We start from the raw sequence: 24,868 nt of genomic DNA, 5'->3' as shown, positions 1-24,868 counted from the left end.
CTAAGACATCACAACAGTCATGACACTGAAGAGAAGTCACAGATTGTATACTTTCTTTAATAACTTGCCAACATGGTACAAATGTATTCGGCTCTTCTGAAGTCTCTGAAAGTTCACTGTGAAACAGTGAGTCAGTATTTTTTCTGGGGTTTGAGGTTTCCCGGTCTGCAGTCATAGCACATTTACAAGTGGTGCAAGCTTCTCACAAATAATAATTTTATAGGATGTTTACGATTAAAATGAAATAAATGGACACAAAGAATGAAAAAGTGATGATGATTCAAAGACTGCTGACAAAAACAAAAGGGGAAAGTGTGGTGAAGTTAAAGCTATCTTTGGTCATTTAAATGTTTTAAATCTTAAACGTGGTGCTATGATTATGAAGTAACAATTAAGCTGGTGGATAATTGGGATTTGATGAGATACTGTGTGTTCGTCAGTGGACTGAAATGATTGTGTAACAGCAGAACACCACCTGAAGCTATGAAGGTTACAGGAAACCTCAGTAACAGTACTAATAACAGCCAGCAGGGGGCGACGTCATCAGTGGTACCAGTGTGTGTGTCAGTCTGTGCATTAAACATAAAAGCTCAGTCACTGAAACCTGAAAAGTAACATTAAGCTGACAATAAACTGAGTTAAATCCTTTCACTCCAAATCAGACAAATATGCTGGTTCGAGAGGAATCAATACATTTCACCATTTCCTGTAGCACTGATCCCGTTTTATTCATTTGAAAATAACGTCCTGAAAATAACTTTATGATCATAAATAGTTGCCACGGTGCCAAATTACTAAAGACGTCCCAGAACTAGCATGAGGACACAAAGAAGACGTCAAATCTCGTAAAGATGTGGCAATATCTTGAGAAATATGCCAAGAAATTAAGAAAAAAATAGTGGTTGTCCTTTTCGCAGAATATGGTTGTGGTTGTGTGTGTGTGTGTGTGTGTGTGTGTGCGTGTGTGTGTGTGTGTGTGTGCGTGTGTGTGTGTGTGTGTGTGTGTCTTGTAGGGAACTTTGGCCCAGTTGACAGCTCATTGATACTAAATCTTCTACATTACAAGTGTGCACTCATACTCACACATTCATGCACATACAACAGGATAACAAAGAGCAGCACAGGCTCACAAACAAACAGGTTGTAAACAAAAGCTCTGGGCATTTTGTTTTGTTTTTTTCTTATCAAAGAGAAGAGTATAAAAGTGTACCGCCACAGTGCGCTGTTGAAAAGCTCTATGGAGTGACTACTGCATTAGAAAAAGCAACGACGACGCAAACGTAAGGTTGTGGGGTAAAAAAGTTTTAAGGATTATATTACAAAGCCTTTTAGAGTCCTGAGTTTATCGAACATAAACAAAACAGACAAAAAAGGCCAGAGTCTTTATATCATAGAAATACAATAAGGATTTTTTTTTTTTCTTAAGAAAAAAAGAAAAACAAGATTTGTCAGATTTCACTGTCCATTCACTTCCATCATAATAAGTTTTCTGCTTCCATGGCTCTTGTTTGGGACAATACACTTTATGCAGCATTTGTGTTGTTGTTAACAGCATCTGTAGAGTTTCAAACGAGGTGCTCATCATTTTGGAAAAGCAGCATCTTTGTGAAAAGTGTAAAATTGTACTTAGAAGAAAAGACTTGTCTGAGGAAATTATGAGTTTCGTCCTCACATAAAATGAAATGTTTCGATGCTCGCTGTCAACAAACTCCTGGCAGCTGTCCATTGCTGCCCACTGGAACACATGTGGGTGAAGTGCCTTGCTCAAAGGCACCTTGGCAGCTGCTCACTGAGAAAGAAGAGTCTAATCTCTACAAAACTGCCTGCACTAATTCTCAAATTATTTATAACGTTTTTCTAAACAATATTGATGGAAGAAATAATTGTGGCTACTTCATGATTATGAGATTACAGGCTGATAAATTCACTTTATTGGTTTCCATCTGATCAAATCATGCACGGTTACTCCGGGATGTGACTGAGGACTTGAAGAGCTGCTACAGGTTTGACATCAAAGAACAAAGACGGGGACCTGGGAAGTAAAGACAACCCCCAGCTGAACCCGTCCAAGGATCCTTAGAAAACTAAAACTGGTCGTATTGTAGTTCCAGTTTGAGCTGCTCACAAACTTCCAGCCTGCTTTGATAGAAATATATAAAAAAAAAAATTTTTTTAAAAAAGGCTGAGGTCCTGATGCACACACAGCATTTTGAGGCAAAGTGTAGAGATTTAAAACTTCAACCTGCTACTTTCAGGATTTTAGCAGCCAAACGTTCAGGACATTTACCAGCCACAGATCAAGTTGGACCGGCGCTCGGCTTGTGCACATTTAACACCCACGATAACAGTCAAAAGTTCCAGCCTGGAAAGGTTTCTTCTGCTTCCGTTAAGGATTCACTGTCTTGACCGGGACAGTAGTGCTTTAACGTTGATTGCATTCTCCAAAAACAATAAAAAAAATAAAAATAAAACCCCTACATTTATGTGAATGTTAAATGTGAAAAGACACTTATAGCAGTAAATAAGGTTTACTTGGGACCCCTCATTATTTAAATTGTGACAAAAATTTCCTCAATTTCTTCCTTCCAAGTGGGTTTAATTTGAAAGGATTTTAGAGGTCGAAAGAAATAAAAAGTCACAAATAAAAATTAGGATTTTATGTAACAGAACATTTTTCTTTCTTGTCTCTTTGAGCATGTGGTAATCTTTCAGATCGATCAACAGCTTCAGAAATCACCTCCTGCTGCACTTTTTAAACGTCAGTATTGAATCCTAAAATGTTCCAACTTTACAAAACGGACAACTCATCGCTCACAACCTAATCACGCAGTGGCTGACCAGCTGTGCAGAGGCGAAGAAGGAGCAGGAATTTTAACTTCTGAACTCTTCTGCTTGTTTTTTTTGTTTTGTTTCTAAATCATCACACAACTATTTCTGCCACTTTTTTTTGAAAAATTTAGTATTTAAAGTTCGTCACATCTCGCTCTATGACGCTTGACTTTTCACCCTTTGCCTGCCTGCCTTCAAGTCTCTCTACAAAATGAATGCAGCATTGTTCAGAGGACGTTCTGAGGTGTGTCTTGATGGTGTCTCTGAGACATGATAACTGGCAGGTCTCTCAGGCCATTAAAATCAGCTGTGGCGGCTTTTCATAGGCCCTGAATCAGCTCTATGTGGCTGATGAGTTTGATTAATCACCTCCAAACAACTGAGAAATTAACAATGAGCGGTAAAGTGAAACCAGTCAGAGGTTGATGTAAACACAGTCACAAGAAGAAACCAGAGACAAACCTTGATTTCTTGCCAAATCAGCGTTTAGAAGGTCAGACTTTCAGCACCAGTTCGTGGTTATAAAACCGACGCAAACCTGTGTTTCGTTATCAGTATCCGCTCTCACTGGTTACAACGAGGTGGGTATCAGCACCATTCACTAACTAAACGCTGGTAAACTCTGGTCGTGGCTCGTAAATCCTGAAACACTCTGGTTGGGTAAACACGCAGCAATTTGGCAGGTAAAATAATGAAAGAGACCCGAGGGGAACTCGTCTGGATTTCGAACAGGGTGGGAGAGATGAAAGTGAGTTTCCTGCCTTTGTGAGCAGCGTGAGCGCCTTTCCTCTGCGAAGGAGAACCCCCCCTTCCAGTGCTCTGGATGGCTGTAGAGGTTTGGCTGACATTCTCACCCAGAGCAGGCGGCGGCTCCGCGGCTCAGCGCCTCGCTCGAGGACAACGCCGACGTGACTTTTGGCTGCAGCTGGACCGTGTCAGCTGCTGCAGGTGTTCCGTTACCCTGACTGTCTCTGTGACCCCGAGTCCAGCCCATAGTTTCCCAGCAAGACCTCTACCGCCGGGGCTGGTGGCGAGAGTGACGAGGCAAAGAGGAGGAGGGGCTGGAGGAGGATGAAGGTGAGCAGGGCGACATGGAGGCCAGGGAGGCCGTGGCCGCGGCGTCCTCCGCCTCCTCCAGCTCTCCCCCGGCGTGGAGCTCCTGGCTCACGCTGGACTGTAAGGCAGCCGGGGTCAGCCACTCTTTGGGCAGGCAGCTCTGGAGAAATGGCACGCAGGAGCTGAAGTAGGCCAGGCGGTTGACCCAGCGAGGGATCTCCCTGCCGCACAGGATCTGAGGAGAGAGGGAGAAAGGAAGAGGGAAAACAAAGACAGAAAGAGGGGTTCATTAACACGGCTTTAAATGGTGGGAACAAATGGATGAACAAAAATCCAACTTCCACCAAGTAAATCATCACTTTATAGCTCTCGGATGCAATGTTTCAGAGAGTAAGACGACATTAGAAATAATTTCATACATACGTAAACATATTACGTGTTTATAAAGTCAGAAGTATGCCCGTATGGCTGAGCTCGTTGTGGAAGAAATAAATCTGAAACAATAAATGCATAACCAGAAAATATATCCTGCCCTTCCCTGGAATTTCCTGACTTTCTCCGTTTTAAAGAAACTGGTGCTTTATCCAACTGTACATGAGCAGGTCCGGTTGGACCTTTTGAAAGGTCTGCTGGATATTTCTCTCGCCTCTTAACATACCAGCATGCCGGCACAGGCAGCAACTCCGTCTGCATGAAGGATAATTATCATCAAGTGGCTTCCAAGAAACTCAAAGTGTTTTCCCAGTCAAAGGGCTTAATTGTGCTTTTATCAGTACATTTACCGAAGCTGCTGACAGGCGGCCTTTTAAGATGCACGACGAGACGGGGGACAGTGGATTTGCTTTTAACTACACTCGCCTTGCAAAGCAGCTGATTCTGCATGTTGTGCACATCAAACGCTGCCAAACAGAAGCTACGAGATTAAACAGTTTGTTTGTGCTGCAGCCACAGGATTCCTCACTTTCTTCAGGAATGTTTTGACAAGAAGAAAATGCAAAACACCAGCGCCTCCTCTGTATTATGACTACATCACTGATGATCTCACAACCTGAGGGAGGAGGAGGAGGAGGCCAACATCCAGCAAAGAGACGAAGCTAATCCATGAAAATCACCTGTTTATTAGTGTTTTGACTGACACAGAAATACTGTAGCAATTCAAACTGTTGTTATGTGCTTGCAGAAATGCTCTCAAAACTAGCTTTCAAATCGCCAACAGGCCTTCCTCATGACAGATAAGCTGCCCTTTATAGCAGGTGGCGAGTGTGATTCCTGATAAAAAAAAAAATAATAATAATAACCAGGAGGCAACAGAGGAGAAAAATAGGAGGCAGGAAAAGGAAACGCAACAGAGGATCTTTGTCAGGCCACCTAAAACCTGCATTCACTCTTTTGGCCACTTTGGAGGCAGTACAACAAGCTGTAAATAGCCCTGACATATATTACCTCCCTCCTGGCGATATTACACTTTACTGCAGCCGTGGTGCTTTTTCTGTGCTTAATCTGTTTTATTCAATTGTAGCCTACGTTTGGTTTATCTTTTTACACAATCCAGTCTCACGTCTTGTCTTTATGCCTTTTATGCCTCATGTAAAGCACTTTTGAATTGTCTTGTCTGAAGCTACACCGAGCACGTTAGCCAACAATGGCTTGTCAACACATCCATCAGATACTCTACTTTTTGCTCAGTTTTCGGCCTCTACCACCTCCCAAGGAAAAATATATGCATTTTAAGCTGTTTGCTGACTTCGTCCGTTTGCAGTTTGTTGCTGGGCAGGTTACAGGTATGATCTGTGAAAGCGGTGTGTATGAGTGAACCAAAGCAGTAAAGTCATGGGATGTAAAACCAAAGCAAGTCGCTCAAAAGATGCTAAAATGTTCTGTAAGGGTTTAAGTTGATGACTTATCATGATTACACATGTCGGTTTATGCACTGTTTAAGTAGAAATAGCTATTAGAGCAGAAGATTGGCAGTTGATGACACGTGACAGCAGGAGAGCGGTATCTAGCCTGAGATCCCTTTGTGATGCTCAATATGTCCACTTTGAATAGCCAAAAGGGGAAAACTGACCCAATGGAGACGCCACTGCAGCAGGTGTACTGATTTTCAATTAAACCGTCCTACATTCAAATGTCCTGGAGTTCCTGGTTTTGGTTTTGTGCCTCCCCGTCCGTCTCTCAGATGAACAACAGTGCACAGATGTCTCCAGATAATGGACTCGCATAATGAGACAGAACCGGAGTGTTGACGGGAGTTCGGTGTGTTGATTCGCTGCTCAGAAAGGGGACTGACGTCAGAGTCGCGCACATCAAACGTGCTCTCTCTGGAGAATTCATTGTTATGCTTGATCTTTCAAAACTGCAACAACCGTCAACGCGTCCAATCGTTTCCTCCTCGCTCTCTCTTTAAGTCATGGTAATGAGGTGACAGTAAACACGAAAATAAAACCCAGAGGGAAAGTCTGCCTCCCGATGGCAACTGTGTGCGCCCACGTGTCACTACCGCATACGTTTAAATTGGTGTCAATGTTATATTGATGTGATGCAGTTTTGTGTGCCTGGTTTCAATATCTGCATTTGAAAGGGCGCATTTATTTAGATGTGTGTTTTATCACTGTATACGTGTGTGTGTGTGTGTGTGTGTGTGTGTGTGTGTGTGTGTGTGTGTGTGTGTGTGTGTGTGTGTGTGTGTGTGTGCGTGTGTTTCCCAGATGGCTCGGCGTGTCTGGGCTTGTATCAGTGTCCTAATCCCCATCTCAGTGCTAGATGCTAACTGTAAGACTTCTGCTCATTAGTCACACCAGGATAAGCCGATTGGAACCACACATCTACACACACACACACACACACACACACACACACATCCCCCCTACCCCCCCCCCACACACACAGAGGACGGAAACTAGAATTATGGCCTCTGTTTTATGCCTCCAGTAAAATTGCAGTTTACATTCATGTCTGTCTGGACTCCTATAATATACGAAGGGAAGACTTTGAAAGAATTTCACCAATAAAGCCGATTCTGATCGAACACAGAGTTTTCCATATGGATGTTTGCTGCCAAGGTGACACAAATTCTACCGACGTGGCTGAGTCACACACATCGTTAACCCGACAACACAGAAGAGCCATAAAAATTTAAAGGTCGACACCCAAGATTAGTGTCACCAATATGGTATCACACCAAATGTGAAATACAGTCACAATCGCTCCTTCTTTTCCTGAGTTATGTATTAAATAATGGCCAGAAGAATGCTTTTGCAGCAAAATTGTAATGTTCCTGTAAAGTTGACCTTTGACCTTTTGGATATTAAATGTCACCACTTCGTCTTTTCATCCCGTTAGACATTTGTGTGAAATGATGTCATAATTAGCTCATGAATTATGGCGTTATGGGCCACAAGCGTGTTTAGTGAGGCCAACACATACCAAAAACATAATTTCTCTAGCGAAGGCTGTCGCTGCTGTGGAGGCATTCAAAAAAATTTTAAAAAAATCAAGATGTACACTTAACTTAACTGAGCCTGTTGGGTTTTTTTGCACCTCATATCAGGTCATCTACATGTACGTGTATGTCCACAAGCTTGTATTATTCGTCACATTGTGGGGACTCTACTTCTTTTCACACAAAGTAAAGGATTACATTTCAGGACTCGGTTGAAGGTGCGGGTGAGGAGAACTAAACAAGTCGCCGTGAGTTCCTCCGCAGCGACGCGAGGGCGTTTACGAAGTACGTACCTCCGACAGTGCTGAGGAGAAGTGGTTGCAATTCTTGTGCATGAGGTGGTAGGCGTTGCCTTTGTACTCCTTCCCCATTTCCTCCACGATCCGCTCCACGTCCTCCTCTGTGAAGTCTGTGCTGCCCAGGACTATGGCTTCTCTACAAAGACGGAGGGAGACGATTATTTATCAAAAAATAACTGCAATTAACAATTTGTCATTTGTGTTTCATTTTATTCTACAGTTAGTATAAGTAAGTATAAGCAAGATGACATCATTTTAAAAAAAAGAAGAAAATGCAGTCAAATCTCAAACAGGGAAAACAGAAATGTGATATTTTTGCTAGTTTTATGGATTCTTTTTGTTATACACATGAATCAAATGTATTCTGATGATTATGCAAAATGATCGCAGTCAGTTCAAATAATTGCAATCCAACGATTATTTAATAATTGTGACGGGCCCAAACAAACATAAAACTTTAATACTCTGCTATTTGGTGTGGAGTGTTTCTGTCCAAGGATTTCCAAGCTGGTCGCCTTACGTGGTAATTTAAGAGGTTTTGATTATCTAATGATAAAACTCTTATCACATGGCATTCAAGTTCAAATGAGAAATTAATGACAAGTTTTTGCATTGTACAGAATTTGGTGAATCTGTCAAGAGTGACACGGAAATAACGGTTGGAGGAGAAAAATACAAAAACATTATGTCTGTACAATAACAAGTCTTGGAAAGGGTTTGTGCCTTTTCACACATGGGATGTTGGCTTCTACTTTACCTGCTAAAGGAAAGGATTTTAGTGAGTCCGACATAAGTAGATATCGTTTAAATGTTAACTAAAGCTCCACTCAGACATGGAAAAAATTGCTGTGGAAAAAGTTATGACAATTCTTCACATCCGCCGTCTCTCTTTCATACTTCAAGAACGGTTAGAGTTGATTAGGATGATCAGAGTTGTTGCTCATTTCCTGCATTACCGACAGGAAAACACATGATTTTAGTCTGACGGTGTTGGATTCTCTTGGCTGGGACACGTCACAGTGGGATAATATGCAGGCATTTGTCCCAGATGATCCATACTTATGGTCTAGTGGCCCGCATGGAGACGGCAAGTGTGTGTGTGTGTGTGTGTGTGTGTGTGTGTGTGTGTGTGTGTGTGTGTGTGTGTGTGTGTGTGTGTGTGTGTGTGAGACGGGCAGAGTCTGTCTAAAGCCACAGGGCAGATCAACTAGAGCAGAAGTAATACTCCGCAGCACAGTAGCTCAGGATAGACAGACTCGCACCAAACATATTGAACCGACTGGTTTCTCTACCGTTTCACCGACTCTACTTCAGCCGCAGTACAAATCTAACAAATCCGGCATTTACGCTGCACTCTTGTGAAACAAAGGTCCCACAATCACGGCGAAAGCTTCTTGTTTTCAGCCCCGACACCTCTGGTTTTTTGAGAGCACACGCTGGGTTTTACACAGTTGGCTTTCGCAGTCCTGATGCTCATGCAGCTTGTTCTTTTCCACCTCATCTAATCGTGTGCAGGATCAAAAAAAATATCACTGAGACTGTACAACACACTGCAGTCCAATATGCAAACACCACATGGTCAGTAGAAAGATGTATTGTACTGCATTATAGGTACAAAGAAATGAAAATTATTCCGCAGCAGTTTCATTCTCAGTTTCCTTCTTTTAACTTGTCCACAACATCCTACGCGCATGATGAGTGAGGACATTTTCTACTTTTTCGCTGCGTAATCTTTCATTTTCTTTCACTTTGTACGCGTCAGCGGCTGTGAACCACGAGGAAAAAGTGTGAAAAGAAAAAAAATGTCTGTCACATGCTGTACTTTCTACCCATGTGTTTCGTGAGTCTGTTCTTCCAGCTGCAGCAGTGAACAGCATTCACTGACAAGGCCTGTAATCTCGTGAACAGATCAATGAGTCATGAACAAAGCGACCGTTGTATGATGTTTATTTGATGGGTGCTTTTTTTTTTTTTTTTTTTTAATTCAGTTGGTAACTTGTGACCCAAACCTGACACAAGCTTACGGTGCCAGCATTAAAGTGCCGAGTGTATCCAGCAGTTCATGACTTGGTAAATAGCTGGCTGACTCGCTAACCTTTACATGCACGAGGTTACTCAGAGAAACCAGGCTACCCATGTAACCGGACAACATAGATTACACTGCAGTAATCTGCTTTAATAATGAATTCAACACGTCTGTTGGATGTCAACAATAGCTCGGTTCCTATTGGTAGAGATGGCAGGTTTCGCAGCGCAGACTTAGCTTTGTGAACACACGATGGGATGCTAACATGACCTTTTTACATGTTGGAAAAGGCTTGTTAAAGTTCATTTCAACAGACCACAACAATTAAGGAGAGTTGTGGTTGCTCATTTTTACTTTTTCAAACATCATGTGTGTGTTTACTTTCTTGTTTTGGCCTGATGCATCTCTCCGATACGATGGGGTGATTGTGCAGGTCGAATACATTTTTCATAAATTAGTCATCCGTTTTTCATTGTTATTGAGGGTTTTGTTTTTTTCCCGAATAAATCACCAGGATCACCACGATATCGCCCCGCCCTAGTGGACTGAGTGACTGACTCTCTTGCTGATTCACACACTATTGAGTGAATTAGCAGACGGTCTGACAGACTCAGGAGTTGCAACCTGACTGAATTACTGACTGTGTGACTGACTCACTGAAGAACTGGATAATGACTGTTTGACTTTCAATAAATCCAGCAAAGTCCCTGACAGCAATGGACACACGCACACGCACACGCACCAAACATCTCATACTTACTTGAACTTAAAGGTGTCGCCGAGTTCAGTTGCATCGCTGGGTGAAATCTCAAAGATCCCTGAGAATGGGTACGGGTGTCCGCCATAGGCAAACTCTTAAACACACACACAAGAAGAAAACACACAATTGAGCCGGTAACGTTATAAAACACATATTTTTAGACAGCGATATTTGGGAGGAAACACAGTGACGTGTGTATTATGTATTGTGAGCTATAAAAACAGCCTCCTCTCTGAAACTGCATCCTCGGGCAGATGAGCTGATGTAGGTGGTGTCATATTTCTGGGTAACCTTACCTCTTCCATAGATCTCAATTCCTGAGTGAAAGACTCCGATGCCCAGAGAGCTGGTGAACTCATTGATCCAGTACTGAGGACGGAAAACAAAGTCACAGAATAAGACACGACTTTCTGTACATTCAGTGCTGCATTTTTAACTGATTTAACAAGCTGTATTTTCAAAATAGACTCACAGCTATTCTAACTAACTCCACTCTGAATAATAATGTGTGTGGCGTCCACAAAATGTCTGTCTGTAATGGGTCGACACCAACAGAAACTTCTGTATATTCAGTACACGTTTTCCTTTAAGAAATTTAGATGTATTTTTTTTAACACATACATTTATTGTTTAGTCTATAAAATGTCAAAATAGTGAAAAACATTTATCACACTTCCCCAGAGGCCAAAATCATGTTGTGAAAATGTGTATTTTGTCGAACTAAGAGGCCCAAATGCAAATATATTACGATATAAAAGAGCCAACAAGCAGAAAATCAGAATATTTAACAAGTCTGAACCAGCAAATATTTAAGCCTTTTTCCTTGATATACAAGTTAAGACTGGGCAGTATTGACAAAATCAAACCCCACAATATTTTAAATGTAATAGCTTGACATCGATATTGCAGCAATTTGGTACTTTCACGAAACGTTTACACAATGAGATTTTTTTTTTTATAAATAACCATCAGCAATGTGGATATAATAACTAAGTGGATGAAGTTCGAGCAGTCTGGTAAATTCAGAAAATTACATCAATTACATCACTTCACTGTGATAGAGCCTTTAAAACCAGGAAATGACAAAACTTATACCATATTCAAAATGCTTGACAATATCGAGTCTCATGTCAAGATTTTAATATAATACCAATATATTTGCCAGACCTACTTAAACAATGACTCTGTAATCAAAAATGTTTACAGTTATAAATGTTTTATCAACTCATCCATTAATTGTACATTAATTATAAATAACTATGAATAATTAAAAACCCCAAAAGAAAAATGTATAAATTACCGCAAGCATCATGTTCTGCAATATGTTCTTTAAAAAAAATAGTCTTCATATACGCCGACACAGATATCTGTGTGAGGTCAATAATACGCCAATAAAATCGTCCAACCGATAAATTGGTCAGTTTCTAAATGTACCCTTCACTCCATTAACACCACAGAGGGCAGCTGAAGAAAAAATATATCCGTACTGCAATGCAAACCGTAGTGTTCAATGAGTCACTGCCTTTTTGTACTTTTTGAACTACATACTGCATATACAGTATAACTGCAGTACATAATTCCGCAGAGGAGAGTCACAAAATGCTGAATCCGAGCATGATACATCAGAAGAATCGCATAAAATACACCTGAAGCAGAGAAATGTATTCAGAAACTGAAGGGGCAGAATTGATAGCCGCTGTCCGACGTCTGAGCCCCTGATGTTTACACGAGATCTCTTTCACACACGGACAATAAGCTGGAGCACACAAAATCAATAACTGCAGCAGCCCAGATCTCTCACATTACTACCCATCTCTTCAATAGTGTCTGTGTGACATCCAGGGGCTACAAGCTGATTGGGCAGGCTGTTGCTAGGCAGAGTTCGTTAGTGTGCGAAAGATGTTTAATCACAGAGGACAGTGCGCAGGGGAAGGGGTGGGAAGCTGACGCGACATCCCCGGCCGCTGAATCTAATGTGTTTATTATCGTCACTGTAGTTGGCAGATTTAGTCACACAAACAATGTTCTACATCACTGGTGTTCAGTCCAGAGTGTATTCTTCCACCAGCTGCAGGCAAATGCAAGGGCTTAACCCTCGTCAAATGTGTATACAACGTTAACAGTGACGTGATTTGACAATCTTGCAAAGATTAATTTGGATTTAAAACAGGTCCGACTGCTCCTTGATGGGAACTGCTATTTCAACACGTAAAAAAAGAAAAAAGGGGGAATAAGAAAACTAACAATTTCCAATACTGTTCCCAAAACCTAAGGTGAGGTTACATAGTCCAAATCTCCAAAGATATTCTTTTAACAATGATATAAAACAGAGGAAACCAGCCAATTCTCACAGTTTCCGAGAATAGATGCGAGGTCACAATGACTTGAACCTTTGACCCCGAAAAACTATTACGTTTATCCTTTATACCAAGAGAATATTTGTGCCAAGTTTGAAGTAAATTTCATCGTTATTGAGATGTCCCATTCACCAGAATAGGACAGACGCATGGACAACCCAAAAACAAGGAGGCATAAAAACAGGCAACACTCTTGATAATTGATTAATCATTTAAACCAAGGGGTGTCAACGTTCGATGCTGTGGACGCCTCTTTTGACAAAATCAAGTGCAAATTGGCATAATGAAAAAGCTTAGTGGCTCTTGCGATGTACTCATGGATGGAAAAAAAAAAAAAAAAATCACTGGAATACTCTGTCAGTAAAGAAAACTAAAAAAGAAAAGCACATTTTTCAATGACTTCCTAATATATTCTTGGATGTTCTTATAACAGAAATCCAAAATGGAAAGTGTAAACCACCCTGAATCTAAAAATATGTGCATCAGCTTCAATCTGTGATTCCTGACGTTGCCACCGGCAGAGTTTTTACCACCAGAGACTTCTCGCATCAGCTGATCGGATACGAAATCCTGTTCGTATCAGTGGTGCAGTTGTTTCTTGGAGTCCAGGAATAACAGCCGTCTGTGTCCACAACAGCTGGTTCTCACAGACTGAGGAGAAACCTTGGCTGCTACAACCTGCTGGTTATAAACGGTCTTTGTGGGAAGTCGGTGTGTCAGGCTTTTTCTTAACTGCTTCGATTCTCTTTCCCGGGCTTTTTGTAAGAGTGGAGAGCTTTATGAAGATCCTGTCCGGAAAAACTGAAGAGTCTTAAAAATCCGCAAATGCGTATGTGCTGAAGAAGAAACCAGCAGCTGTCTGGTACCCCAAAAGCCTCCGCAACTTACTTTATACAAAGAAAAAGCATGAACAGTTTGCACAATAAATCTAAATCCTAATTCCTGAACACTTAACTGCAAAAGCAGCTGCTGCAGAGAGAACTTCCATGTAGGATGAATCTCGATATTTCAAGAAAGCTAATCTGCGAGAAAATTCAAAAATGATTACCTCCCTGTCTATTCACAGGAGTTACAAAAAAAAGATGATCCTGATCCTCCTCCTCCTCCTCCTCCTCGATGGTGAAATAAGACTCTTATCTTGGTTGTCATTACTTCAAAGCTCGTTAAAAGCTGCATCCTGCAGAGCACAGAGAGCAGCCGGAGTGTTTATTAATGAATTAAAGACAGACAACAGGAGGTAGAGAAAGACAGAGGTGGAAGAGGAATGAAGAGAAACTGCAGTTAGATTATTGCTCTAATTTGCTCTGTTTTTAGTCCGAGCGTGTTCATCGCCGCTTCAAAACTATAGCGGCAACGAGCTGACTGAAACCGAGCTGAAAACACACGTTGAGGGAAGGAAACTGGCTGACAGCCACAAAACAAATTCTGAATTTCTGCTGCTTCTACATTAAGAGTGTACTGAGAAGTCACTTCTGCTTTTAGCTGCAAAGATATTCTTAGTCAGCCCTGTTTTTAATATGTAAATCAAGAAGACATGCCTGACTGAAGTGTTACAGCAGTCACACAGACTTCCTGAAAGTAGGCTCAAAAAGTGGAAATGATGTGGAACGAATCCGAAAATGTTAGATGGACCTGATCATACTGGTTTGGATCATATTTAGGATATGACATTTAGGCTATGTGGTAGCATGGTAAGATAAATATTACTATCACAGTCACTGACTAGTCTGTGATGTTTATGAACACCAATTCTGAAATGGTTAATCTGACATTCCTGTAACCCTTGACATTAAATGAATTGAACTTCTTCCACTGTACGTGTTGGGAAACCAGCACCCTCCGACTTGAATTGATAAGCATTTAAATACTTTCTCCTTTTCTAAACTAAATTTCAAAGCATATTTAACTTATTTACTTCATTACAGAAGAGCTAAATTGAATTTTTCCATCGATTTGAAAGTCAGTGTTGTTGCCGTCGCTTGGCTGAACGGCTCCTGCTCAGACAGTCAAAAACCCAGGTAAGTTACTTCTGGTTTCTCAAAGGCTCTCTACAATCACTATAAGCTGCTCACACACATAAACATAAAAATCAAGATACCTCAAAATACCCAGTGTCCACGTTTGTTTGATGGCATTTCAGGGGCATGAAGGAAAAAAGCCTTAATTCCCTTTGGTCGTCAAACATTTGGCTGCCAGTCCAAGTTATGGTCAGGCAGGTTTAACTTTTCCACTTTGGATCCAATTTTAGATTGTTTCCATACATATCCCACAGTTTTGGTTGCCAACTAAAACAAGGAAATGTTACAAACACACTGCAACTCTTATCACACCTCCACTGAACAACTGACGGTCGTTTGACCGAACTTACAGTACATTCCGGTAAGAAAGTAAAATCCCCAGTTTGGCCTGATTGTTGTTGGCTAATTGGTGAACGAAAGCACTAAAAACTAACTGATTAATACAAAAGTCCTGCTCACTGACCTCAGCATAACCTCGGCATAAGCAGCACCGACAAATATCTGAAAGTTGTCAAATATTTTGGGCTATTTTGCAGCACTGCAGCCGTGTATTCTCCCGACTCCTTCCTTTTGTCTGGGCCCACGTTAGCCTGTGAACTAGACGGTACAAAAAAGAAGAAGGAAGGAAGGAATCGTGTCGGCCGTATGACGCTAATTGATCCACAGCAGCATCCACAGCAAGACGCTGCAGCCAACACAGAGTAACACAACCTGCTCTGCTGAATATCCGGCTACATGACACTGTTGAAACTAATATCCTCACACCTTCCATCGCACTCGCAGATAAAGCAGCGCGCGGTGCTGGCTGGCAGGCAGACAGGTGGTGTGCAGATAATGCCGTCTCATTAGAGCGGCGTACTAAAGCACTCAGAGCTGGCCGGGAAATCCACTTAGCCGAGATGGGAGTAGGACGGCGGGGAGGCCATGACAGAAAGGGAATTGTGGAAGAAGAAAGGGGAGGCGGGTGGAGGATTGGGGGTGGGGGTGGGGGCGCCTGGACTTGTGTCTGCACATATATTCCTGAACGTCACATGACAATATTGATCCTCAAATGGAGAGGGGACTTTTCACCAGTCCTGTTTGAGTGGATGCTCGGAGTCTTTCAGAGAGGTGCACAAGATGGCAGAGAGATTCACGCGACTCCCGTGGTGGCAATCGCTGCCGCCGCAACGGCCTGGACACCTGGCGGTGATCCTGCAGAGCGAGATGCCACCGTCTTCACTTCTGCCATTTTCTGACCTTTAAAGCTCCGACTTCCACTCGTGCAAATAGACAGTCACCTTACCAGTCACTTAACATGCCAACAAAGAAAGGCCCTGTTCAAGGCAAAACACAAAGACTTCCTGACTCCAGCTATTGGAACTGTGAGAATTTATTCTTTTCTTTAACCCGTGTGAGAATAAACTGAATACCTGCAATCTTGGACTGTTTTTAAGACGAGCTAACGTATTGTTTTGTTTGACCGATGGTCCAAAACCCAAAGATATCCCCTTTCCTGTAATAGCAAGACAAGAAATCAACACATTTCCCCCATTTCAGAAGTTGGAGCCATCAAATAACTGTTGATATGACTTTTTTTTTTTTTTTTTAATCGACTCATCAATGAATCAACTAACTGTTGCAACTCTATAAAAGCATTTACTTTCTTGCCAGGAGTTACATGAGAAGATCAATACCACTCCTGACTCAGCGAGCAAAGTATGAAGCTACATCAGGGAGATTATTAGCTTAGTTTAGCAGAGAGAGTGGAAGTAGAGGGAAACGTCAGCTTGGCTTGCTCCCAAATTCCTAAATATCCCCATCTAAAGCTTCCCAAGCGTCATTTCTCCTGATGTACTCGGGTCTGAGCAGACGAATTAAAAGACAGAAGACGCCTTTAAAAAGTGCCGGGATGAATGAATGGATCGCAGCCACACTGTGATTCTTTACTGCTGCAGACGAGCCAAAATCATGTTCCCACAGTAGCACCCAAATAAATACAGACACCAAATGTACGCATGGGTGTGTGAGTTGATCTGCATGCACAAGCACAAACCACAAAATTCCTTCAATGAATGAAGTGTGCACACTGCTTCTGTCTCCCACAAGTATATTAAAAAAAAAAAGAGTGTGCGTGCGTGTTAGATATGTATGAGTAGCTTCTGTGAACTTTTGCATGTCAGAGTGTGACGAAGACCCCGCAGCCGTTCACATGAATGGAAGCGAGACGGAGATGAAAAGCTCTCCCAAGACTTTACCGAGAAGAAACTAATGTGGTTGACGAGTCGAGTGAAAAAAAAAAGAGGAAGTGAAAGAGAGGGGGAGGACAGAAGAAAGGGGAAATAATGAGGGATAGACTGAAGGAGAGGTGAAAATAAGGAGGGAAGGAAGTAAGAAAGAGAGGGATTCAACGAATGGAGGGGGGGTGAAGATGGAGAGATTAAAAGGATTAAACAATTTCACACAGTGTAGGTAATGTTCACTGCACTAATTTACTCTACAAGAAAATCATCTTTGTACAGATTCTCCAAGGTCCTGCTTAATGACTTTATCGCTCTCAGTGTTAATCCATTCACACACGTGACCTCAGGTCTCGTATGATATATTGACTATCAGCTAAAAGGGGACAGCGATAAACAGAAGAAAAGCAGGAGCATGGAGAACACAAACAGGGGATGGAAAAGGAGATTTACAACAACAACAAAAAACACCATTGGGTGTACAGAGAGGAACGAAGGCCTGTGAACATATGCAGGAAGTTGTGGTTTTCAAGCCAGTAGGTCATTCACGTTGTCCCAAAAATCACTTTCCCCCCCATCTGTTTTATAACAGGGCAATTCCCATTTTAAGTGGAGTCTGTCCGCCTCAGGGAGTCCATATCAATCAATGATTCATCATCAAGTCAATTTCAGGCCTCCCTCCCCTCTGACTCACCCCTGAGTGGTGACAACATTGTGACTCAAATTCAGCCTCATTCTGCAACAAACATGCTTCCTTTCCAGTGTAAATTGTCACATACACTTGTAGTTTACCTTCACTTCAGTGGGAATCCCGGAGTTTTCTTCCATCTACTTTTCTTTAAAAATATGCTGCCTTTACAACGTGAAGAAAGAATGACTCCTGATTTCACTTGTGTCTTTATTGTGATGGAGCAACAGTAGCTTAAAAAAAAAAGCCCACGTAAGACCATTTTTGCTCCAGCCCTAATATGGAAATAAAATGTTATCAGAGCAAGGGAGCATTAAATGTGAGTCAGCTTTGGCTTTCAAGTACTCAAAACTTTTCCACAGTGCTTCAAATGGGCCCATGTGAAAATGCAGGTGTATTATAACTGCACTGAGTACACTTACAAAGCTCTGGGTTAAAAAAAAAAATAATATATATATATATATATATATATACACATATAGCTGAAAGGCCTTTCTAACGGCACTGTATGTCAAGTAAACTTTCAGCAGTTGATTCAGCCTCATGTTCCATTGTGTATTTTGGAAGAAAGGAAGTGAGGAGAAACAGGTGAACAATTTACCAAAAGGGGGGAATTTGTATTAAAATTAGCTAAGCTTGTTGTTGTAAAGATATGCCGAATTGAAGACTTGTTCCTAAACATGTGAAAAAAGTCCTAAGTATTTTTACTTTGATCATTATATATTTTCTGATAACTAAGGCAACATTAAAAAGCCCTTTTCAGAATATAGTTTGGCGTGGCGTCCTGGCTATGTTGACATGGCAAAACAACACTCTCAAAGCCACAGTTTGTAGACAAAATAGCAGCAAATGAATAAGAAAAAAAACCCAGCGTTTCCTTTTCTACTTACCATATCATAGACGTTTAGGATGATCGGCTCGTTTGCCATCGCTGGCATTCGGAGATTTTCTCCCCCCCCCCCCCTGCGTCCCTTCTTCTCTGCGGGTCTTCCTCCTCCTTCCACCCCGGTGCGAGATCAAAAACTCTTCGCCCTCCCCAGAAACAGACCTCCCCTCTTTCGTTACTGGCACTTTCACGACGGATGATCAGCTCGATAGTTCGATTTCGAGACCCGGAGTGAAAACCCAAGAGTTCCGAGGGTGTTTTTTACCGTCCAACATCTGACTGGCTTTGTCCAAACCTCCCCGGCTTGACGGAGCGACGACGGCGGCGGCGGACAGATGAGCCTCTCGCTTGTCAAAACGAACCCGGATCGGCTATCGAGGTCGAAGTGGAGAAAAAAAAAAAAAAAAAAAAAAGCTGACTTTACACAGGAAAATGCGTCTTCCAGGAGGCGTGTTGGTATTGGTAGGAAAAAAAAAAAAAAATCTAATTCATTTTCCCCAAAAAGAACTAGTCAGTGAAATGACATAATGTTGAGATACGAAGACGCAATTTCCTCTGAAAAAAAAAAAATTTAATAAAAAAAAATGACTCGCTACTCCCTTATTGGCTAGCTAACGGTAGTTGGCTGGATGCGACTGCTGCTGTGAGAAAAATTGCACGGTGAGAGTGGGCGAGTGGAGCGGTACGATGAGTCCGCACTCGATTAATAAACCTCAGCGCTCTGGGCATTGTGGGTAATGTAGTTCGTGAACTGAACGTTGCCAAACAAACCGTTTAACTTATTTGAGCTTGAAACTAAACAAACAACAAAAAAATTAGGACACATTTATGAAACCATAGTTACGAAATAGTTACGAAAATTAACCTGCAGTAATTTAACAATCAATTTAATTTGGTGAGTCATTTTTAAAACAAAACAAAAAAATGCTAAAGATTTGACTGGTTCCAGTTTGTTTAATGTGAATATCTGCTGGATTTATTTGTTGTTTTTTTTAATGATAGTAAATTTGAATGTGATACAAATGGCTGGATTTCAGAGATATAATGAAAGAATGTTGATTTAATTATGATTTTTAGATGGGAACATGTGGGTTTGAGAAATCATTATCAAGTGGTGATGTAAATAGATATATACTTTTCTGGTTCCGCAAGCAAAAATGTTGTATTACATCAGCATTAAAATAAAAAGGCAAAAAAAAAAGCTAAATAAAGTGCATAACATCAGAGTAGCAGCAGAAATATTTTAGTAACTGAGAGTGACTGCTGTTGAATAAATGTGGCCTGAATCTAACTCTCTTCACTAATGAGTCATCAAAACAAAAGACTTTGTGATCACTCCATTCTTCAGTCTTTTTATTGGCCACTTCTGTGTGTGTGCTAACATTCCTTATCATCTCTTTCCGTGTGTATTGAAATAAAAATAAAAAATGCGTTGACTCCGGATGAGCAGAAGTATCAAGGCTAGTCGTCCTTGTCGTCCATCATGGTGTTTTTCCTCAAAGTTTTCTCTGCACAATTTAAGGCAGAGCAGGAACGACCAACGTTACAGAGTTTATCACTTCGCTAAAACACGTGGCGAGAAGTTTCATGGTCGAACTCGTCGCGAGGCCTCCCGGCTGCTCTCTTCCAGCAGCTCCACGAGCGTCTCCTGGTTGGAGAACTCCTGCAGCGAGCAGTTCATCTCGTCCAGCAGCTCCTCCCCCAGCAGGAAGCTCTTCACGTCGTGCACCGTCATGCCGATGCGATGGTCTGTGATGCGGTCCTGGGCGAAGTTGTAAGTTCGGATCTTCTCCGATCTGCCTTTGGTGCCGATCTAAGGAGAAAAAGAAAGCTCTTATTTTCCCAGCATCCTTTTTCCCTCCCCTTTCTTCATTTTTCACCTCTTTTTAGCCAACAACATTTTATTTTTTTTGACTGGTTAATTGCACCCACTTGAATCCAACATCTCTCTCACCTGTACTTTACGCTGGTTGTAGCGTTTGCTGGTCTCCTCCTCCAGCTTCATGCTGTACAGTTTTGCCCTCAGAGCCTTCATGGCTTTCTCCCTGTTCTTCAGCTGAGACCGCTCCTGCTGACACTCTGCGACCACGCCTGACAAACACACAGAGGCGTTAGAGAACGACTTTAATGAGGACTTCCCACTGACTGGTGCTCATTTCATAACTACTCTTATGTAAAAGTCAGACCTCAGACAATTTTTTTGTTTTGCTGAAAGTGACCCAGATGTAGGCAACGTCAAGCATCGGGCTCAGTTTAGACATGGCCTCTGACCAGTCTGCTGGAACAGAAAGGATTTATGTTCGTATACACAAATCTTTCTGTATCTATTTTCTAAGAATATAAATACAAAAATGTTGCTATGTAAAGCGTAAAACTTCAGGAAATGTCATGGGGGAAGGAGGAAGTCGTCTTTCCAGGGTTGGAGATATTTAAAATTATAAATCCAGAGTACAAATGGCCTGACACTTGTTTTCTGTTGTGTTAAATGACAGTTTTTCCCACATATTTCTGATCTGCTGCTTCATTATGAGCCATCCAGGCATCTCAGGTCATCTGGGACAAATCTGCTTAACAATTCACAGTGACAAGTAAATATAGAGAAGCATTCAGGTTTTATGAACCAAATATCTGGAACAAACTACCAGAAAAAACTCTCCTTTCTCTAGAATCAAGGGTCGATAGTTTTTGTTTCGTTTGCTGTTGCCTATAATTAAATCAAATTTGTGTTAATTCCTTCATATCTTACACTGCACTGGTGTTTCTATTCTCATGTTTAATCTGTCTTATTCTTACTTATTACTTTTACTCAGAAGATAGATGAAGGGCAATTTGTCACTTTTTTGTAAACACAGCAGAGACAAGTCCAACAAAGGCTGAGTTTAGCTTCTATTTGAGGACGGACTAAAAGCAGCCCTGCAGCCCACGATGACTCACGTTCTACTGTTTATTCAGCTAAACTGTGAAGTTTGTTTATTCTCCAGCAGCAGGTGTTGTTGTTTTTTTTTTTTTACCTGTTGGAAGATGAACTATTCTGACTGCGCTGTCAGTGGTGTTCACATGTTGACCTCCAGCTCCACTCGCTCTCTTCGTGTCTATCCTCAGGTCCTTTGGGTTTATTGTGAAGGAGATCTGACGAGAACACACAAACGCTCTGTCATCATGTACATTTAGATCAATATTAGAAGAACAAAACTACTTAATGAAAAAAATTGACAACGCAGGTGTTAACATTTTAAGATTTTATCTAAACCTCTATTGGGTCAAGCCAATTTTTTTTTTTTTTATATTTCGGCAGTTCATCTCTGATTTTCATAATTTTTTCCCTCCAACATCCCATTTCAAGAGCACGTACAACATATTAACGAAACAACATGATCTCCAAATCTTTCTTTTACTTGATCTGCACTGTTTCTTGTGGGGAAACTGGGTTGTTTTGACAGCAAGACTGAGCACAACCCAGATTAGCAGGTTGTTCGTGTTTGTGCCGTCCATCTCGCTCGTGCAGCCGTACCTCAGTGGGTTGCGGCAGCACAGCCACAGTCATGGTGCTGGTGTGCATTCGGCCCTGCTTTTCAGTCTTGGGAACCCTTTGAACTCGATGAACTCCGGCCTCAAACTTCATCCTCTTGTAGCTCTGCGGGCCGCTGATGCTGGCCGAGGCGTGACGTAGTCCACCTGGTCAGAAGGGAGCAGTAAGTATCAGCACTCAGTAGTGAGTGATTTATAAAGCGGGTGATTTTCACAGTGTCAGTGTAAAATGGTGTGGTGAAATACTGTTATTGAAAAAGTTTATGTCAAAGACCAGATGTTTAATTTCTTGAATTCACTTTATATAAATATTCTATTGTCTTGAAAGGTCAGTTTACTTGAAGTTAAAAAGACACGGTTCAGTTTTATGATACCACTATAACGTTGTCACCACAATAAAACAGAGATGGCAATAATTTGTGTTTAATTCATGATTTTGCTTTATTCATTTTTTGTGGATGAACAATGAAAACCTTTCTCAAACATTTCTTCTGTTTCTCTTCCTGGCAGTATTTGAGGGCACTGACCATTCTCCATGTCTGTGGCTGACCACAGACTCCCCCTTGTGTTTGTTACTTGTTATTGCAATATATGCAGTAATGTAACAAAGTAGAAACAGCAGGACTTTGTGTTTTATCACTGAGTTATGAAGCTGTATTAACTTTCCTTCCACGCTCTATGTTACAGTCACGAGCTGAAACACAATTACTCAACATCCTTCTCATATGAAAACACCCCACGATAATGTATTCACTCTGTTTCTGGCAGAACTGATGCTTTAATGTGGCTGTAATCAAAGCGTCCACTGACCTATCTCACTGGTCATGTGCTCCAGGACGTCGAAGGACCAGCCGTAGTGCTGAGCGAAGCCCTGGTACATGTCAAACACCTTCAGAGGAGGCGAAACCGCACAGCAGCATGTAAATATACAGAAAATATTACTGATTTTTTTTTTTTTTTTTTTTTTTTGGTGTGTGTCTCACCTGGTAATAAATGTAATCATTTATTAAAAAAAGAATAGTTTAAAATAAATAGTAAATATAAGTACGTTCCAACCTCAGCAGTGAACAGCATTGCCTCCTGACCTCCAACACCGGCCGTGACCTCCAGGACGAGGTCACTCAGATCAGCTTCCTCCTCGGGGACCAACAGATCGAGGACCTGATTGGTTGAACACAGAGATGTAATGTGATATCAGTCGTGCAATTAAGTACAGCAACAAAAACAGATCATTAGGGTAATGCTGCAGGATCTTGTAGTGAAAATATAACGTGACAATTTACCTTTTGTCTAAGATCTTGAATATCTTGCAAAAAGCCTTCTCTCTCCAGCTCTGCCAGCTCTCGCAGGGCTAGGTCTTCATCTTGGAGGAAGAACAGACCATCTTTATACTGTGTTGTCTTTCCTTTAATATTTCTGAGCCTGTGCACACCTGGCATTATTTGGTCACCGACACACAGGATATTGCCAGGCGTAAACTGCCCACATCTATTGAAACTTCAGTGTTTGAATCCAATCTACCAACTCCATCATTGCTTCTGTATTTCTAAACTAACTCAAAGATCTGAGAGTAATTTTCTTGCTGTCTCACAAAATAAGTGTGACTTAGTGATTAGAGCTATTTCTCCATTTACCTTCACTCGAAAACTACTTATTGTCTCACCTTTCAGGAGCATCTCGGTCTCTGCCATCTCTTTCTGTTTGGTGTCCAGCTCTCTGATGCTCTGGATGAGAGGAGCCAGCAGGGCCACTTCGGTCCTCTTGGCCCTCAGCTCGTCCTCGCTGCACTGCTCCTCCGGCTCGCTGCCGCTGACTGCTCGTAAACATTCGCTGTACTCCGCCTCCATCTTCTTCAGGTGCTCCCGCAGAGACCTCCGGGCAAACAGCTCGTCCACCGACAGCAGCTTCACCATCAGAGGTGCACTGGTGTGAAGAGTTCTTTTGGCTCTGACGTAGTGCTTACTGGCATGAAATCTAAGAGTGTGGCTGACGACATGTTGTGTTTGTTGAAAACGAGGTATCCACAGACACTCCCGTCCTCTTGGAAGAAGGTTTACGAGTCTTCTGTAGGCCATTGCACACTCAGCTTTGGTTGGAAGAGTCACTTTGTAGCCCTGTAGCGAACAGATCCTGAAAAGACTTGGCTTTGGCACATGCCCCTCTCTAAGTCTAGGAATGTTCGAGCCAAACTTCATTCAAAAGTTATATGATTTTACATGTTTTCATTTCCTTACAAAAAAGACAAGGCGTGCAAATGCCATATGATGACAGGATCTCCACACAATATAGGCGTTGTTGAATTCGGCGTGTGTATCACACGACAGGCAGATGTTTATATCGATGAAACTTTAAATTTTGTAAAAACGTTCACGTCGTCAGCAGCTACCATCCGCCGTGTTTACCATGTCGGAAGTTGAGACTACTACAAAATTTGACGTTGTAATTTAAAAAAGCATGTGACTGCTTTGGCGCGTTGTTACAATTAGGGCTCACCCTACAAAACATAAGAATATTTGAGAAAGTAAACAACCTCTGAGGGCTTAACAGCGAGCTAACAAGTCATCTTAGAATCAAATAATACCTATTTTAGTTTTTTCCCCGCTATCGGAAACATCCACGTGTCTACAACGAAAACGGTTTCACTCATGAACTGTTTAAAAAACGGTCTAGGAACTGACTATTCGTGTGTGTTATAAAAAAAAATATTGTTCCTTTACCACCTTGCTGTTGGGGCGCAGACATGTTGAACGTCTTCTTCTC

General features: G+C 41.7%; 2 protein-coding genes across 2 annotated transcripts; both read right to left on the bottom strand.

Moving 5' to 3' along the window:
- Positions 1–39: 39 nt before the first annotated feature.
- Positions 40–19,210, bottom strand: LOC138195170 (deubiquitinase DESI2). The gene is made up of 5 exons (XM_069144305.1): positions 18,585–19,210; positions 10,709–10,781; positions 10,413–10,506; positions 7,621–7,762; positions 40–4,120 (listed from the first exon to the last, which is right to left on the bottom strand). The coding sequence occupies exons 1-5, from the start codon at positions 18,630–18,632 to the stop codon at positions 3,842–3,844; spliced, it is 636 nt and encodes a 211-aa protein (XP_069000406.1). The 5' UTR covers positions 18,633–19,210; the 3' UTR covers positions 40–3,841.
- A 412-nt stretch (positions 19,211–19,622) lies between these two features.
- On the bottom strand, positions 19,623–24,868 carry mtrf1l (mitochondrial translational release factor 1-like). The gene is made up of 8 exons (XM_069144304.1): positions 23,772–24,868; positions 23,392–23,471; positions 23,165–23,269; positions 22,919–22,997; positions 22,092–22,255; positions 21,592–21,709; positions 20,535–20,671; positions 19,623–20,393 (listed from the first exon to the last, which is right to left on the bottom strand). The coding sequence occupies exons 1-8, from the start codon at positions 24,301–24,303 to the stop codon at positions 20,166–20,168; spliced, it is 1,443 nt and encodes a 480-aa protein (XP_069000405.1). The 5' UTR covers positions 24,304–24,868; the 3' UTR covers positions 19,623–20,165.

Source organism: Embiotoca jacksoni, unplaced genomic scaffold, assembly GCF_022577435.1.
Source record: "Embiotoca jacksoni isolate LCO1_2020_lvr unplaced genomic scaffold, fEmbJac1.0.p SCAF_12, whole genome shotgun sequence".
NCBI classification, from domain to species: domain Eukaryota; kingdom Metazoa; phylum Chordata; class Actinopteri; family Embiotocidae; genus Embiotoca; species Embiotoca jacksoni.
This window is presented reverse-complemented; position numbering and strand designations above follow the sequence as displayed.

Coding starts and splice junctions, on each gene's coding strand:
- LOC138195170 (XM_069144305.1), bottom strand. CDS start 18,632: ATGCCAGCGATGGCAAACGAGCCGATCATCCTAAACGTCTATGATATG. Junction 10,782..18,584: donor TCCTAAACGTCTATGATATG/GTAAGTAGAAAA, acceptor TTCCGTCCTCAG/TACTGGATCAATGAGTTCAC. Junction 4,121..7,620: donor TCTCCTCAGCACTGTCGGAG/GTACGTACTTCG, acceptor CTCTCTCCTCAG/ATCCTGTGCGGCAGGGAGAT.
- mtrf1l (XM_069144304.1), bottom strand. CDS start 24,303: ATGAAGTTTGGCTCGAACATTCCTAGACTTAGAGAGGGGCATGTGCCA. Junction 23,472..23,771: donor GACCGAGATGCTCCTGAAAG/GTGAGACAATAA, acceptor TCTTCCTCCAAG/ATGAAGACCTAGCCCTGCGA. Junction 21,710..22,091: donor TGCTGCCGCAACCCACTGAG/GTACGGCTGCAC, acceptor TGTTCTCGTCAG/ATCTCCTTCACAATAAACCC.